At 36.1% G+C, this 17456-nt stretch overlaps 1 protein-coding gene across 11 annotated transcripts in view; it reads right to left on the reverse strand.

The window, feature by feature from the left end:
- CPLANE1 (ciliogenesis and planar polarity effector complex subunit 1) overlaps positions 1–17456 on the reverse strand; it is a 144773-nt gene that overhangs the window by 88071 nt on the left and 39246 nt on the right. For all 11 annotated transcript variants that reach the window (XM_086677296.1, XM_086677327.1, XM_086677291.1 and 8 more), the window contains exons 16-24: positions 16375–16548; positions 12260–12488; positions 10955–11094; positions 8881–9098; positions 6529–6693; positions 1679–1817; positions 868–977; positions 551–709; positions 325–433 (exon numbers count right to left, since the gene is read on the reverse strand). In XM_086677296.1, the coding sequence (XP_086533422.1) occupies positions 325–433; positions 551–709; positions 868–977; positions 1679–1817; positions 6529–6693; positions 8881–9098; positions 10955–11094; positions 12260–12488; positions 16375–16548 (1443 nt within the window). The remainder of the gene's footprint in view (positions 1–324; positions 434–550; positions 710–867; positions 978–1678; positions 1818–6528; positions 6694–8880; positions 9099–10954; positions 11095–12259; positions 12489–16374; positions 16549–17456) is intronic.

Consider the following 17456-nt stretch of genomic DNA (forward strand, 5'->3'; position numbering starts at 1 on the left):
TATTTAACCCTCTTTTAATACACATCCATAAAGTAGGTAATAATACACCCATTTTACATATAAAGAAATGGAGCTCAGAGAGACTGGGCAACTTGCCTATAGTCACACAGTCATTAACTGACAGAGCCATGACATGAAGTCATCTTTATCTGGTTCCAAAGCAAAACTGGTGCTTCAGTAATAGAGGAGTGCTTCTTTCTGCCTTCTTACAGTATCTTCAAGGAAAGGAGAACTGCATAAAAACATAAGCACTAGAAACTACATGCTTTCCGAGGAATCTTCAGCAATTTATCTACCAGATATCTAAGAAATGACAAATACTACCTTTCACAACACAGTGTCTGAGTCTCTGTTGAAGACAGTGATATTTTTCTCTTAAAGGAACCCTTATGTCCTCAGGATTGGGAAATGCTTTCACAAAAATTTCTGCTACCTTCAGAAAAATTAAAAAAAGAGTTTCATGAGCAACATCATTTTTAATTAAAATAAAGTAAAAATCCTTTAATGTCTCTGATTTTCATTTAGTTTTTTTCACCTACATTCACATTACCTTTCTGATTGGTGGCAGTTCTCCAATAAGGCTCAAAATTAGATCCTGAATAAGTTCTTCAATATTAGAAAACCGAGAAAAGGGCAGCATTCTGTGTGCCCACTCCACTGCACTGAGACCGTGCTCAACCATACAAGAATCAAACTCCACTTCGACGTCCTAAATGGGTATTGAGAAATACATTTCCTTTTCACTTTAGATGGATAGATCAGGATGAGTTCAAAAGAAAGTTTGTCAGAAAACAATAAAACCTTCTATCAAGCAGTAATTCCCAAGTAATGTTTGTTCATTTTTCTTATTCTTGTGTAGGTAAATACCTTTTTCCCCTCCACATTTTCTCTTGCTTTCTGATATTGCCTGCAACTATAGGATAACTTATCACGAACATGTAGCATCCAACACAAAGCACAAAGTTCTCTGAAGCAACCTAAACCAGGGATACAAATATAAAAGATTGGATTAGTATGTATATTACTATTATAACAACTTCACCTCTGCTGGGTATTTTTTTTTCCAAAACCAATGTCTTTATTTTGTTGATTATGAAACAAACATATGCTCATTGCCAACACCTTAAATAAAAGTCATGGAAATCCTTTCATAATTTTTATACACATTATTCTAGAGCATTTCACGCATGTCAGTTGCATGAAAATATTGAAAACAGTTTTAGAATAACTTACTCTATTTACTAGAGTAAATAAATTACTCTAGTAGTTTACTTGCTTTAAACTTCATAGTATATTGTAGATAATGTTCGAAGCCAACACACATAGCTCTACTTAATACTGTATAGCTCATTTATTTGGAAAATCATTTATGATAGGCATTTAAGTTTAAAATTTTTTAATATTAGAAACATACTTTCCATTATTGAACAATGTTTTTATTAAAAGCAATACAAGTACACAAATATATATATAATTATACTATGCACGCTGTTTTGAAACTAGCTCTTCTTTTCACTTAATGTATCCTGGATACATTTCCACGGTGGTTACACACACATATCTTTTCATTGCCAGCATAATATTCCACTGTATAGAAACTTCACCAAATCAACTGCAAATTACATCATTATCAATATTTAGGCCTAATTTCTAAGCAAGCAGTTCATTTTGGACAAACCTATTGCTTTAACGGAAACTTCATCAAGCTTGCTGTCTCCAGCTGCTCCAGGTCGAAAGAATGCTACACCTCCTTTACAATAATTAAGTAATGACTCAGGGAAAGGACTCAATGAAGGAAGGGACCCTTTCATTCGAATCTGAAAGAATGATAGAATGTTAATTATCAGTCATCTAAATCTATTTTTAAAAACTATAAAGCAACAAACAAGACAGGTAACATAAACCATAGAGAATGAAAAATACAGCATGGTTCTTATACTGTGTAAGAAAGTATCTCTGAAATGAACTATCCTTTCAGAAACTTGGCTCATATATTTAAATGTTTATTTATTTTGAGAGAGAGAGAGAAAAAAATGTGCACGGGGAAGGATACAGAGAGAGAGAGAGAGAGAGAGAGAGAGAGAGAGAGAGAATCCAAAGCAGGTTCCGCACTGTCAGCTCACGGCCTGATGGCGGGGTTCAGTCTCACAAACCCTGAGATCATGACGTGAGCCAAAATCAAGAGTCGAATACTTAACTGACTGAGCCACCCAGGTGCCCCGCTCACAAATTTAATTCAAGAAATTCACTAAGTTAGAACACAAAAGAGAAAAGAAGGTTGTAGGCAATTTTTTCTGTCACTCAGTTTTGCCTATATAGAACTTGATGCTATTTGTCCTTTCCCCAAAGGCATAATAAAGAAATTTAAGCATCTAACTCTCATTCAAAATAAAACTATGTGCAGTACCTAAAAATAAATATGACAAAAGGTATATCTACCTACATAACTTTTTTTTTTGAGAGAGAGAGTGTGTGTGAGGGGGAAGAGGGGCAGAGGGAGAGAGAAAGAGAATTTTTTTTTTTTACTTTATTTATTTACATCCAAGTTAGTTAGTATATAGTGCAACAATGATTTCAGGAGTAGAATCCTTAATGCCCCTTACCAATTTAGCCCAACCCCCCACAACCCCTCCAGTAACCCTCTGTTTGTTCTCCACCTTTAAGAGTCTCTTCTGTTTTGCCCCCCTCCCTGTTTTTATATTATTTTTGCTTCCCTTCCATTATGTTCATCTGTTCTTTGTCTTAAAGTCCTCATATGAGTGAAGTTATATGATATTTGTCTTTCTCTGACTAATTTTGCTTAGCATAATACCCTTTAGTTCCATCCACGTAGTTGCGAATGGCAAGATTTTGTTCTTTTTGATTGCCAAGTAATACTCCATTGTGTATATATACCACATCTTCTTTATCTGTTCATCCGTTGATGGACATTTGTGCTCTTTCCATACTTTGGCTATTGTTGATAGTGCTGCTATAAACATTGGGGTACATGTGTGCCCTCAAAACAGCATACCTGTATCCCTTGAATAAATAACCTAGTAGTGCAATTGCTGGGTCATAGGGTAGTTCTACTTTTAATTTGAGAAAGAGAATCTTAATCAGGCTCCATGCTCAGCATACAGCCCAACGTGGGGCTCTATCCTACAACCCTGGGATCATGATCTGAGCTGAAATCAAGAATTGGAGTCTCAACCAACTGAGCCACCCAGTTGCCCCTACCTACATAACTTTTTCTAAGAAAATGTGAACCTGATCAAGCCTCTGTATCTCAATGAATATAGTTTAATTACCAGTTCACAGGAAATAAAAGGAAAGAGGAACAAGTCAAATGACACTAAATGAATAAACTATCAAACAAATGCAGAATACGGTACAGAACAAATGACCAAGTTTCTCTACAAACCAAGAAAAGAAAAAGAAATTAAAGGAAACTGCTATAGAATAAAAGGAAAGGAATCTAAGGGACATACACCCAAAAATGAAAGGATTAGCGGCAGGCTTGTAATCTATTTTCTCCCTCTTCTATTCATTTCTATAAAGACAGGATCTTGTCAAATCCCCTTGTAAGCATTCTAATGACAGACTTCTTGTCAAACAATGGTATTTACTAGATGTACAGAGCCTAGCTAGGTTGGTTATTATAAATAAATCTATAATGCATGGATTTATGGAGTATGGCTCATTGGAAAATGTCACACAAGCTATATAATTAAAGAGATATAAAAAGGACATGTTCAATAAGTGATATAGTTCTCTTTTGTGTCATGATGTTAAACAGAGGCCAGGTCACATCCTTCCACAGCAAGAAAAATCTTGGGAGCAATGTAAGTCCAGGTTTCACCTGTGTCTTTTAATTACCTATATCCTTGAAATTATTGGTATAAAGTTTGATCCTGGGTTAAGTCTTTTGATTCTTATGTGTCAGACTTGAAAATATAGTCCTTCCTATTATCTCATAATCAAACATGGGTTAACTTCAGTTGGACCTTGATTTCAAAAATCTATAAAAAAGACATTTTCAAAATAATCAGAGTAATTTTATTATGGACCAGGTATTGGAATTAATAAAGAGTTATTGTTCACTTTGGTATAATGGTATGATGGTTTTAAAATATGTCCACAAATTCTTAACAATTCATTCCTTCAAAGGTACAGCCTAACTTCCCTCACCTTGAGGGTAGACCCTACTAGACCAACTAGTTTCTTTTTTTTATTGTTTTTTTATTTATTTTTGAGAGAGAGAGAGATCACAAGCATGAGCGGGGGAGGGGAAGAGGGAGACACAGAATGCAAAGTAGGCTCCAGGCTCTGAGTTGTCAGCACAGAGCCTGACACAGGGCTCGAACCCACGAACTGCGAGATCATGACCTGAGCCAAAGTCGGATGCTAAACCAACTGAGCCACCCAGGTGCCCCTAGACCAGCTAGTTTCTAACGAACAGAATACAGAAGTGATTGTATGGGATTTCTGGGATTAAATCACAACGGCATTGTAGCTTCCACCTTGCTGTCTTTTGGATCACTTCCTCAGGGGGACGCCTCTGGCCAACAACCAGCACCAACTTCTTAGCCATGTGCACAAGCCATCTTGTAATCAGATGTCTGGCCCCTATCAATTGTTCAGATTCCTGCAGCTCCAGGTCACATTTTAGTATGAACTTCATGAGAAACATGATTTTTTGCTTCCATGAATAAAGACCTTATAATTTTGGTAGCAACAAGTGTTCCGCCATTCCCACCAATTAGAAAACATTAATTTACTACAACTAAATCTGTAGTTAAATTATATGCCCAATAAAGTCTAAATGAAAAAGGCAGAGAAAACAGCAATACAGGAGAATATAGAAGTATATACACTTATATATTGTACATACTTCTATAAGAATGGATCTCCACATCTTTGGCACCTCTCCCAATATCAATAAATACACAGGCTAACAATAAAACTATCAGATGTATTTTAGGAAGACTGAATTAGAGGGAATTTACAGGTCACTTGTGTGTATAGCTGAGGGGTTGACAAGCTTTAAAGGTAAGCCGCAAGACAAAGAGGGCACTGGACAGTAAGAGTGGCAATGACTATACACCCAAAGGCCCTAGTCTGCAGCCTGTTACTCCTTTGAGGAATGTCTTTAGCTGTGTTGATAATTTTAAGAGAATCTGCACAGTCTTTATGCTAGCTGCATTAATTAAAGCTAGATTAAATGAGATGACTGTTGGGATTTAGTACATAAGGTAAAACCTCAATGGAAACCTAATTACAACTTTATTGTAGAAAACTGTTTACTTAAATAATTTTTAAAATGACGTTTCCTATAACAAATAATCAGGCTCAGCAGACCTTGAAACTATTAAAACCAATCTTTCAATAATACAGGAAAACTCTTTGCCATACTTTAAAAACAACTTTGGGATAACAAGATACAGAATGGGTACAGTTTCATCTTACATTTTTTTTTTTTTAATTTTTTTTTTCAACGTTTATTTATTTTTGGGACAGAGAGAGACAGAGCATGAACGGGGGGAGGGGCAGAGAGAGAGGGAGACACAGAATCGGAAACAGGCTCCAGGCTCTGAGCCATCGGCCCAGAGCCCGACGCGGGGCTCGAACCCACGGACCGCGAGATCGTGACCTGGCTGAAGTCGGACGCTTAAACGACTGCGCCACCCAGGCGCCCCTCATCTTACATTTTTATAGTAGCTGTATGCAAATTTCACAAATCGTTCTCTCTAAAAAAAGTCTAATTTTCAAAAACAACTTGGTAACTTCTCAAAGTCTAAAGTTTCCTACCAAAAATAGTAAATTCTTGTTTTAAACATAATCAAGGGCCAAATTAAAGACATTTAGGGCTAATAATATTTAGTTCCACATTTCACAGAGACAGACAACTGGCCTACAAAGGATGTGCAGCTGGAGAAGGGACATACCAACAAATGTCCCATCTGTTGATCAGGTAAGAACGCAACTACGACTTAGCTGAAGTCAGTGTGGAAGGGGATGATGGCCCCAGAATCACACTGAATTGCACATCTCAGAAGATAGCAAGGGAGAGACTCCAACTGGTGGAGAGTACTGAAAGAAAACACACAGCCAAGAACCAACTCTAACCTCCCAGGGCTTGACCCCACATTAGTCCCCACAGAACACAGTAGATAGTATTTCAGAGCGAAGTCGGGGAAAACCCTGAACTGAGCTTACATCTTCAATGATGGTGGGACAAAGAAAAAAAGTAACTGAAACTACCTACATATAACTACCAGTTATATATAACTTACTATATTTTACTTTGTATTGTCAGACAGGATGGGACTAACAAAGAGACTCAGTTCAGAGTCCTTATCTTTCAGCAGAAAAAATTTAGTCTGGCTAGGTTGCTTATTATAAACAAACCTGAAATCTATTGATTCATAGTATAGGATTCCTTGGGAAAATGTCATGATTATAAATATTTGGAGATATTAATAAATATTAGTATATTTAAATAGTTTAACATAGCATAGCACATAAATGACTAAGACATCTCCACACCTTCTGCATGATTTTTCTTGCCCATCTCAACTGCAAGATGTACCACTGTGCTACCGGAAAAGAACAGCGAGCTGCCCGGAAAAGCAAGAGAACACGCTGAAGGATTCCAGACACCTTTTGGCGATTATCCTTTTCAGCTTTTAAAAGAAGATCATCACCATCTTCCTAAAGAAAATAAAACAATCGATTCTTAGTAGATAGTAATATGAAAATTTTAAATGTTACAGTGAAAATAAAAATAGTGCTTCTCAAACTAGAATGTTCCTGGGGATTTATGAAGGATATTTTGAGGGATGGCCTCATAGATTTCAACTATAGCTATTTCTAGTGTCAATCTCTCATCTCAAATAATGTAAAGGGCTAAAGTGACCCTAAGCCTAAGTCTTCCCCTACAAGCAGTTAAAGCCCACCACTCCAGACTCCATTGGTAGAATGTTATAAAGAGGGCTCCTTTTAAGGAGAATGCCTTTTCCCTTCTATGCCTGGAAAAATCCTTATATTTCAATGTCGGCCCCTCTGTGAAGCTCTCCTGTTGTGTGTGACTATGGCACTTTGCTCAGACATCCATGACAATTTTCACTAAATTATTCTGTACTGATTCATGTATGTTTCCCACCATACTGAGATCTACTCAAAAGCAAAGACCTTGTCATCTATCTTTGTATTAACATAATGCATAAAGTCCAGCATGTAGTAGGATCCAACAAACGTTTGCTGAATAAACACTAACAAGCCAGTAGCTAAAAATTAGATTCTAGAGAATGAGACAGTATCTAAACATTTGCTTGCCCATCATCCTACCACAGTTACTTCTTCACAGTACTCAATTTTTAATGGAGTATCTGCCCTTCCCCTACATAGCCCATACGATTCAGTGAGAGCTGATACTTCCCCAGCTCTCAGGGGAAGGCCCTAAGGGGCTATAAAATGTACTTTGCATTATCCCTAGCCAAGAGTGACTCCCAGTACCCTTGCCTGGAATGCTGGAGAAGAAATACTTGTACTGTTTTTGTTTTTCCCCTTCTCTCTCCCTCTGGACATGGACAAGGTATCCTTAGAAGCTGCTGGCAGCCATTCTGCTCCCACAAAGAGAGATGGACTTAAGTTGAAACTGCCACCTTAGAAAACTAGAGAGAAAGAGCTCAAGTCTGTGGTAGCATAACTGAGTCAAAAGGCTACCCTACTTAACTGGGCTTCTTAATTATGCCAGCCAACTCACCAAGTTTTCTATTATACCCAATCCAAAGGGTCCTAATTGATATAGAGCGATACTTAGGAGAAATCCTACCACTAAGGATTATTTTAATAAAAACAAAATAATAAAATGAATCATTACTAAGGATAGTAACCACTCAAACTAATATCAGCATAGGCTATTCCAAAAATAGCTTAAATGGTATTCCTAATTTCTAAACCAATGTGTTGAAGACTCAGATGTGACAGAAAAGAGAATTATTAAGAAATACAATGGACTATTTATTTCTTCCATGTATAACATATTATATTTGAAATATCAATAAATGAAATATTTTTAACCTATTGAAATATAACCTTAAATATAACAAATAACAATATAACAAAAAACTCAAAAAGGAAAAGAAAAAACCAGGTAAGAGATAGAGGCTGCTAATACTAAAACAGTAAGCAGTAAAGAAACAATACCAGAATCACTTAAAAATATCAATCAAACATTAAAATAATTTGCATTCATACTGTAAATCTTAAAGCCAGCTAATTATAATGTTGTGATTTTTAGTGAGAGCAGAGAAAAAGTTCCTGAGTGCAACACTGTCTTGCTGTTTATATGACAGAACTATCAATTGAATAGTGCAGAAGAAAAAAATGACCTATCAAATTAAAAAAAAAAAAAAATCAAAAGAAGTCTTTCAAAAGAATCAAAGACAATGAGGTAAATAAAAGACCAAAATAATGTAGGTCTTCTAAAATCTGACATTTATTATTTATTACCCTAAACAAACATCTATTTTTTTAAAACCTGCATATAGAGAATCCTCTCTTGATTTTGTTTTATTATTGCAATAATTTTAATATTTATTGAATGTGTACTATATGGCCTAGGCCCTAAGGTAAAAGCTTTTACAGAATATCTCATTTAATCCTAACAATAATATTATTACAGGTACTATCATCATCTGCATTTTACAGATAAGGAAACTTAAACAGTTTAGTACATTGCTTAAGATTATACAATTAATAAACAGCAAAGCTAGGATCTGGAAGTTTGTCTTCAGAGCTTGCATTCCTAACTTGATAAGTATTATCAAGTTGTCTATTGTAAAATTTGGATAAAATCAACTTTAAATCAGTTAAAAGGTTAAGAAATAAGCTTACTTCACTAAGAATAGCTGGCTGAGGACAATATAATGGAGGAGCCGGGAGATACAAGCCGACCGGGACTAAGCCCCACAGTCTCTTACTGAAGTCCTTGGCAGAGTTTAGCAGAAGTTGAAACGTCTCTGAAAGAATATCTGCATCAGCCATAACTGCTGCTTTCAGTACTTCCTGCACTGAACCAAAGAGGAGATTTGCATCTTCTTCTTCAATGGGATCTACCAAATACAAAATTAAGTAAAATAGTTAAAATTTATATTATGCTGATCCTATTTTGTAGTATAAAATTTCGTATCTGAAAAAAATTATCATCAAAAATGAACATAATGGTTGACATGCAAAACATCTCAACTTCTACACAGAAATTTAATAACTATTCTGTTACTTTAAGATTATAGAGGGGGGGCAGGGGCGCCTGGATGGCTCAGTCAGTTGAGTATCTGCTCAGGTATTCGGCTCAGGTCATGATCTCATGGTTTGTGGGTTTGAGCCCTGTATCGGGTTCTGTGCTGACAGCTCGGAGCCTGCTTCTGATTCTGTGTGTCCCTCTCTCTGTACCTCCCCAATTTGTGCTCTGTCTCTCTGTCTCTCAAAAATAAATAAATATTTAAAAAAAAAAAAAAAAGATTATAGAGGGGTGCAGTGCCTGGATGGCTCAGTAGGTTAAGCACTGGACTCCTGATTTGGGCTCAGGTCATGATCTCATGGTTTATGAGCACCAGCCCCGCATCAGGCTCCGTGTTGGGTGTGGAATCTACTTAAGATTCTTTCTCTCTGCCTCTCCTGTGTATGCTCGCTCTATCAAATAAACAAATAAAAATTAAAAAATTTTAAAAGATCAGAGCATAAGACCTTTTGCAAAATTATACAAGATATTATAATAACAACAACTATGTAACAAAAATATACTTGGAACATAGTCCTGAGTTAAAAAATAATAAATGAAAAAATACTGATGGGAAAAAAATATCAGGAAAGACACCAAAATAAAATACAACATTATGTGAATGCAGCTAGTGGGAGAGTAATTTTTTTTCTTAACATTCCACCATAGTACTTTTTTAACTGATTGAGCCACCCAGGTGTCCCTTTTAGTCTTTTTTTTCAAAACCAACTTTCATGTAGTTACATTTTCTCTCCATTTATTTTCAAAAATATTGGCAGGTAATTATCAAAGTTTTCAGTAAGATTTCCAGGTATTATGCATTCTTTCTGGAAAGAGAAGTAACAATTAGTAAGTTCTAAGAATCTAGAGTTAGAAGCCTCTCTGCTTAATGGAGACAAGAACTAATAAAACCAAAGGGTCCTACAGTAGTCAGCACATACAACTTTAAGTACCCAACTTCATTACTTTTCATCTAAATGTCTCCAGCTATAAAACAAATTTTACAGGGCTCCTGAGTAAATCTATGCAATATATGTGATATTACATTATTTTTAATTTTGTAATACTACTATAAAATTTTCAAATTAAAAACAAAACCAACTCTGTGATTTATGCACTAGGCAAGAGTTGAACTAAATACTTTTAAGTACCCTCCTGTTTATGAGATTCTATGACTCTATGACTGCAAAAGAAAATAATCCAAATATAGCAAAATACAACTAGTCAAAAAATATGTATGAAAAATCAGAGTATCATTCAGTTACTGATCATTGTTTTTTGAGCTGGCATAAATTTTAGAAGCTCCCATGATTAAGAATAACTTTCAGGGGCGCCTGGGTGGCGCAGTCGGTTAAGCGTCCGACTTCAGCCAGGTCACGATCTCACGGTCCGGGAGTTCGAGCCCCGCGTCGGGCTCTGGGCTGATGGCTCAGAGCCTGGAGCCTGTTTCTGATTCTGTGTCTCCCTCTCTCTCTGCCCCTCCCCCGTTCATGCTCTGTCTCTCTCTGTCGCAAAAATAAATAAATGTTGAAAAAAAAAAATTTAAAAAAAAAAAGAATAACTTTCATATTTGATAAGCTTACTTCAAAGTGTTAATATATTTATGGATATTAATAAGCTTTTTAAAATATCAGAAGGTTTATATCAATTAAGCTGATATATATGTCAGACTATATGTAGGTAACACACCTGTAAATTGTTTGTATTTTGAGCCCATTTCATTTTTTGTTTCCAAAGAGGCTGGCCGACCTAAAAAACACTGTAGTTTTTCCTGGAAAATCTGTGCTGGAGTCATATTTATTGGCAAATTCAGACCCTTTTTCTTGCACCTGAAATCACATCAAATTAAGGAAAATGAATCCAAATTCTGAAAAAAGGAAATATTAACACATTAAGAGCTAAACATGATATGTTAAGGAACAGTGAAATTTACTTTTATTCATCCTCTATTTTAAAAAGTAATAATTGGGGGAAAATAATTGGGGAAATATTACATTAAGGAGATTTTTAAGGGTCTCCAGGATTATGATACTAATATACCTTCCCATCATTATTTCCCATTGCTGCCCTCCATACTACTCGATCCAAATTGAACCAAACTTGTCTTTTACCATATGCCTTTGCTCATGTTTGGAATGTTATCTCTCTCCACAGCTACTCAATTTGTTGAGATTCTGTCTTTCCTTCAATGCCCATCTAAATGTTATCTCCATTTCCTGTCCTATGCCCATTTGATATTATTGCTCTCTCCACTGCACCACTGGCACTTTTCTTACCATATTATCTACATTATAATAATGTTTTGTGCTCGCTTTGGCAGCACATACACTAAATTATAATAATGTTTTGCCTTAATTTCTCTACTAAACTATAAATGCCTTAAACATGGAGTCTATGTACCATTTAACTTTATATCCATTAAACTACCTGGCACAGAGCTTAGTACAGAGCACTTACTTAAGAAATACACATGTGTTGAATTATTGAACTGAAAAATATCAAAGATATAGTAGTACTATAATAGAAAAGTTAAAATATAGAGATTAGATTTATTAACTTAAAATTCAAACCCTACTTAAAATAGGCAAACTCTCCCATTGACTTATAAGCACTTTGAGGACATTACTAACAAATGTGCTAAATAAAAAGGTTGTTTTTTTTTTTTTAATAAAAGATTTAACACAAAAGAGCTGCTGAGCTGTCCAACACAGTAGCCCCTAACTGCATTTAGCTATTTAAATTTAAATTAGGTTGAAAATTCAATTCCTTGGTCTTATTAGCCACAATTCAAGTGCTCAATGGTTACATGTGGCTAACAGCTATCATACTGAACTGCACATAGAGAACATTTCCATCACTGAAGAAAGTTTTATTGGACAATTCTGGACTAAGGATTCCACAAAGTGCATAAATGCCAGCAATGAGAGAAATAAAAAATAGTTAGATGATACTATTATACTGTTTCTCAACCTATGTTTGCCTAAAAATACATACCTTGTGAAATTACTATCATGTTTACAGAATAGTTGGAAGGCCACACCAATTGAAACAGATGTCTTCCAGTCTCCAAGTTTATGTGCCAACCACACAGCCTCTGGAACTAGGCCACCAATAAGTAATAATTCAAGGGCATATTCAACTGTCCAAACATTAGAAAGATTCTGATCTCTTACAACACTGGCCACCTTAGAGTGTTGCAGAGGAATAAGTCGAAGGGACTGTTCTATGTGTAAATAAAAGAAAATGGATATTAACAATTACATTTATCAGAATCACTCCTCCTCACATACTTACATACCTTTTTTTTATTAAGATTTTATTTTTAAGTAATCTCTACACTGAACATGGGGCTTGAACTTATAACCTGGCGATCAAGAATTGCATGCTTCACTGACTGAGCCAGCCAGGAGCCCCTATCTCTTTAATTAGTATTTTCTAATAATCAGCCTCAGCTGCTGATATGTTATTGGAGATACGTTTTTTGAAATAGTGCTCCAGCTATTTCCCTGTTAACTTTGGGTAAAATACAAGTTAGACAAGGAGATAGCAGCTCACGAAATGCTCTAAAGTGCTAGTGTAGTAGCTATATGTGTACACACACCCCCATAAAGTGAAAGAGAACTTCCATAGACGTTTAAACCGTTTGGGGGATTCTTTGATGAATAAAGTTCTCAAGAAAGTGATCTAAAACTAAATGTTGGTTGAATCAAGGTAGAAGCAGGACTATGGGTATCTTCTGAACCTAAACCTGGTGGAATTTGTCACACACCTTACATGCAGGGCCCATCTTTGAAGCAAGTGTCCATCCCGTGCACACTTGCTTCAACGGAAGTAAGGTACAAAATGGTTTAAAATAATACTTAACATACTCCAGTTTGTTTGTTTTGTTTTTTTTTTTTAATTTTTTTTTTTTCAACGTTTATTTATTTTTGGGACAGAGAGAGACAGAGCTTGAACGGGGGAGGGGCAGAGAGAGAGGGAGACACAGAATCGGAAACGGGCTCCAGGCTCCGAGCCATCAGCCCAGAGCCTGACGCGGGGCTCGAACTCCCGGACCGCGAGATCGTGACCTGGCTGAAGTCGGACGCTTAACCGACTGCGCCACCCAGGCGCCCCTGTTTGTTTTTTTTTTAGCACTGAAGAATATGACTCATTAGTGGGTCATGAAATAAATGCCAGCATTCTTAAAAAATGGAACAGAACAGGATACAGAAACAGAAGAGATAGCATCAGAGTACATTACATAAAACAAATATAAATACAATTTAATGAAAATGCTGTATCAGATAATATAAACATACAAATGTACACTTAAATGTACTGGGCCACAGTGTACAATTTATTACTATGGGCTGCTCTGAAATACATCTCTATTTCTCCTACTAGAAATTTGGAGGGCAGACTGCATTTTACATGACTTTGCATTCCTTATAGTGTCATACAATAAAAAACTAATTTGAGGTAAAATTCAAGCATTAAGTATTCAGTATATTAGTGTCTCTACAAGAGTAGAAAAGAACGATTTTCAAAAGTCCTGACTAAATGACAAGATTTCAGTCTGGTTTGGGATTAAATACAAAGGGTCCTATCTTTCTCCCTAGCCTTCTATATGTTCCCCTAATTAAAATAACATGAGGGACGCCTAGATGGCTCAGTCAGTTAAGCATTTGACTCGATTTTGGCTCAGGTCATGATCTCACAGTTGGTGAGTTCAAGCCCCACATTGGGGTGAGTTCTGCCCCTCTGCTCACTCGCACGCTTGCTCTCTCTCTCTCTCCCTCTCTCAAAATAAATAAACACTTTGTAAAAAAAAGTAACATGAACAAGCCACTTGGAAATACAATGCCTGAACTATTTTTTTAAGTCTATTTATTATTTTGAAAGAAAGAATGTGAGCAGGAGAAAAGGGAGCAGGGCAGAGAGAGGGAGGGGGGGGAGAGAGAGAGAGAGAGAGAGAGAGAGAGAGAGAGAGAATCTCAAGCAGGCTCCATGCTGTTAGCATGGATCTCAGATCTCACGAACCATAAGATCATGGTCTGAGCCAAAATCAAGAGTCAGATACTTAACCAACTCAGCCACCCAGGTGACCTGAACTGCTATTTTTTTTTAAAAAATACATATTGCTGGGGTACCTGGGTGGCTCAGCTGGCTAAGCGTCCAACTTTGGCTCAGGTCATGATCTTACAGTTTGTGAGTTCAAGCTCTACATTGGGCTCACTGCTGTCAACTCTGTCCACCTCTCTCTCTGCCCCCCTCTCTCTTGATCTCTCACAAAAATAAAACATTTTAAAAAATAAAAATAAAATAAAAACATATATTGCTAAGATTTCCACTCACTCCCTCAAAATAAAACTGGCAAATAGTATATGTGGGTTTCTGCTTCTTGAAACAATTAGTTTCTCATGTGATCAACATAGTCTCTCCCCACACCAAACACTAACACTTTGGCTCTTTGACAAACACATTTGGATAGAAACAAAAAATTTCGTCATTCACTTGAATGTTTGATTCTGCATAGGCAAACAGCCAGGATATTGATTAAATTTGTCCTAGCTTTTCATTTACTATGAGAAAGGTACTGTACTATTGAAAGAACTTGAATGATTTAATTTTCTGAAAATTTTATTGCTTTGCTTTCATACAATAAACATCACATCAAATAAGCAACACAAATCCCCAATACATTCTGTCACTAGTTCTGATTTAAAAGATTAATATGAAATCTATTATAAGTCAAGACTATAGATACCCTTTTTCAAGATACTAGGAAATTAAAGAAACTAAAGGCTATATACCAAGTTCCAGGTATTTAGATTTTCAGTAATTACCGTCTCAGGCTTAGGAAGAGATCACAAAATTTTCTTTCCTAGCCTCTCCTCTCACTGGGAAGATATTTACAAACAAATATAAATTAAAAGGAATTAAAAGGTGTGTCTTTGAGCTTTTATAAATGTTTATGAATATGCCCAAAATCAATTCAATAATTCTATCACCTTTTTTCCTACAGTGTGAGAAAAATCAATGTTCCCTAGGTATGCAAAGTGATCTGAAAAGATCATGTCAAACAGCTCAAGTCCTATAAATAATATAGGATAGGAAAGACAAGAAATTGAGACAAATTTTCTAAGTCAGGATTTGACCTTTTTTTTTAAGATTTTTCTAAAAACCACACGGAGTGCTACTTCTTCTATTCAGTAAAATGATGCAAACTAAGGATACAATTTGTTGTCAGAAACATTACTACCAAAGATAGGGAACACAAGTGATAAATACCTAGGGCTATAACAAAAAGAGAGCTTAAATGTAAAACCACCAAAATAAATAAATAAATAAATAAATAATAAATAAATAAATAATAAATAATAATAAATAATAAATACAGTTGACCCTTGAACAACATGGATTTGAGCTGTGCAGGTCTACTTACATGCAGATTTCTTTTGATAAATACAGTACAGTAATATAAATGTATTTTCTTGTATAATTTAAAAAAAATTTTTTAAATTTATTTTTGAGAGAGAGACAGAGCACAAACAGGGAACGGGTAGAGAGAAAAGGAGACATAGAATCTGAGCTGTCAGCACAGAACCTGACACGGGGCTCGAACTCACAAACTGCCATGAGATCATCACCTATGCCGAAGTTGGATACTTAACCAACTGAGCCACCTAGGAGCCCCTCGTATAATTCTCTTAACATTTTCTTTTTTCTAGCTTACATTATTATAAGAATTCAGTATATTATACAAAATGCATATTAACGGTTTATCTTATGGATAAGGCATCTGGCCAACAGTAGTTTATTGACAGTTTCTGGGGAGTCAGAAGTTATATGTGAATTGTTGACTGCACAGGGGGTCGTCACCACTAACCCTGCATTGTTCATTGGTCAACTATAATACTGTAATTAAACAATCCATATTCAATAAAAACAAACCCAAGCAATTACCTTTCTCAGATTTTATTCGTTTACAGTCACTGAGAATCTCCTATGTGTCATACACTAAGCTAGAACAGTATTATTCCCATAGAATAATGATCACTGTATAATATGATTTTAAATATTATGTGAATAAACAAAGTGAGAAAATTATTTGCTTACTATATTACCTGTTTTAGTATGAAGGGGAGGAAGAACATTCACATTGTGAGGTGGCAAAATGCAAAGCGGCTGATTGGTGAAATAGGCGGCCATGAAGCGAGCCATGGACTGGATAACCTTTACTGCCGCCTCAGGATGAGCACTTCTCGTCATTCCAAACTCAGAATGAGACTTCTCAGGAACTAAGGAATACAGCAAATGACCAAAGGAGATTCTGATTAAACTGTCAAAAGGTAATAATATTTAGGTTCCCAACATTACATAAGAGGAAAATTATAATTTAAAATTTTTTCTGAGATGAGCATCCATTACCTGTATGAGCTAATTTGTTTTTTTTAGGTTTATTTTTATTTATTTTGAGAGAGAGAGAACAAGCAGGGGAGGGGCAGACAGAGAGGGAGACAGAATACCAAGCAGGCTGTCAGCACAGAGCCCTACGACAAAGGGCTCAGACTCAAAAACTAGGAGATCATGACCTGAGCTGAAATCAAGAGTTGGCGGCTGAAATGACTGAGCCACCCAGGCATCCTTGAGCTAATTCATAATAGGTATTTACGCTTCTTGAGGACAATAGAACAGAAATAATTAGCTGATAATTACGAGCACATGCACTTAAGAACCACTGATGACTTTTAGCTACCAGTTTTATTTCAAAACATGGAAGGATAAATACAAAACAATCCAGCCATGATGGATTCACAAGCTTAGATTTCATTATTTTCCCTTCTTCCTTCCCTAATTTTTTTTTCTTTTATTAAAGGAGGCAGAGCTTACTACGTATATAATCTGAAAAGCACTACAACACTGATTCTTTTAATTTTTTTTTTCAACGTTTATTTATTTTTGGGACAGAGAGAAACAGAGCATGAACGGGGGAGGGGCAGAGAGAGAGGGAGACACAGAATCGGAAACAGGCTCCAGGCTCTGAGCCATCAGCCCAGAGCCCAACGCGGGGCTCGAACTCACGGACCACGAGATCGTGACCTGGCTGAAGTCGGACGCTTAACCAACTGCGCCACCCAGGCGCCCCTACAACACTGATTCTTAATGCTGTCTTCTATACCATTAGATCTGGGAATTACAATACACT

The sequence above is a fragment of the Puma concolor genome, chromosome A1 (assembly GCF_028749965.1).
Source record: "Puma concolor isolate L17-30 chromosome A1, mPumCon1.1.hap2, whole genome shotgun sequence".
NCBI classification, from domain to species: domain Eukaryota; kingdom Metazoa; phylum Chordata; class Mammalia; order Carnivora; family Felidae; genus Puma; species Puma concolor.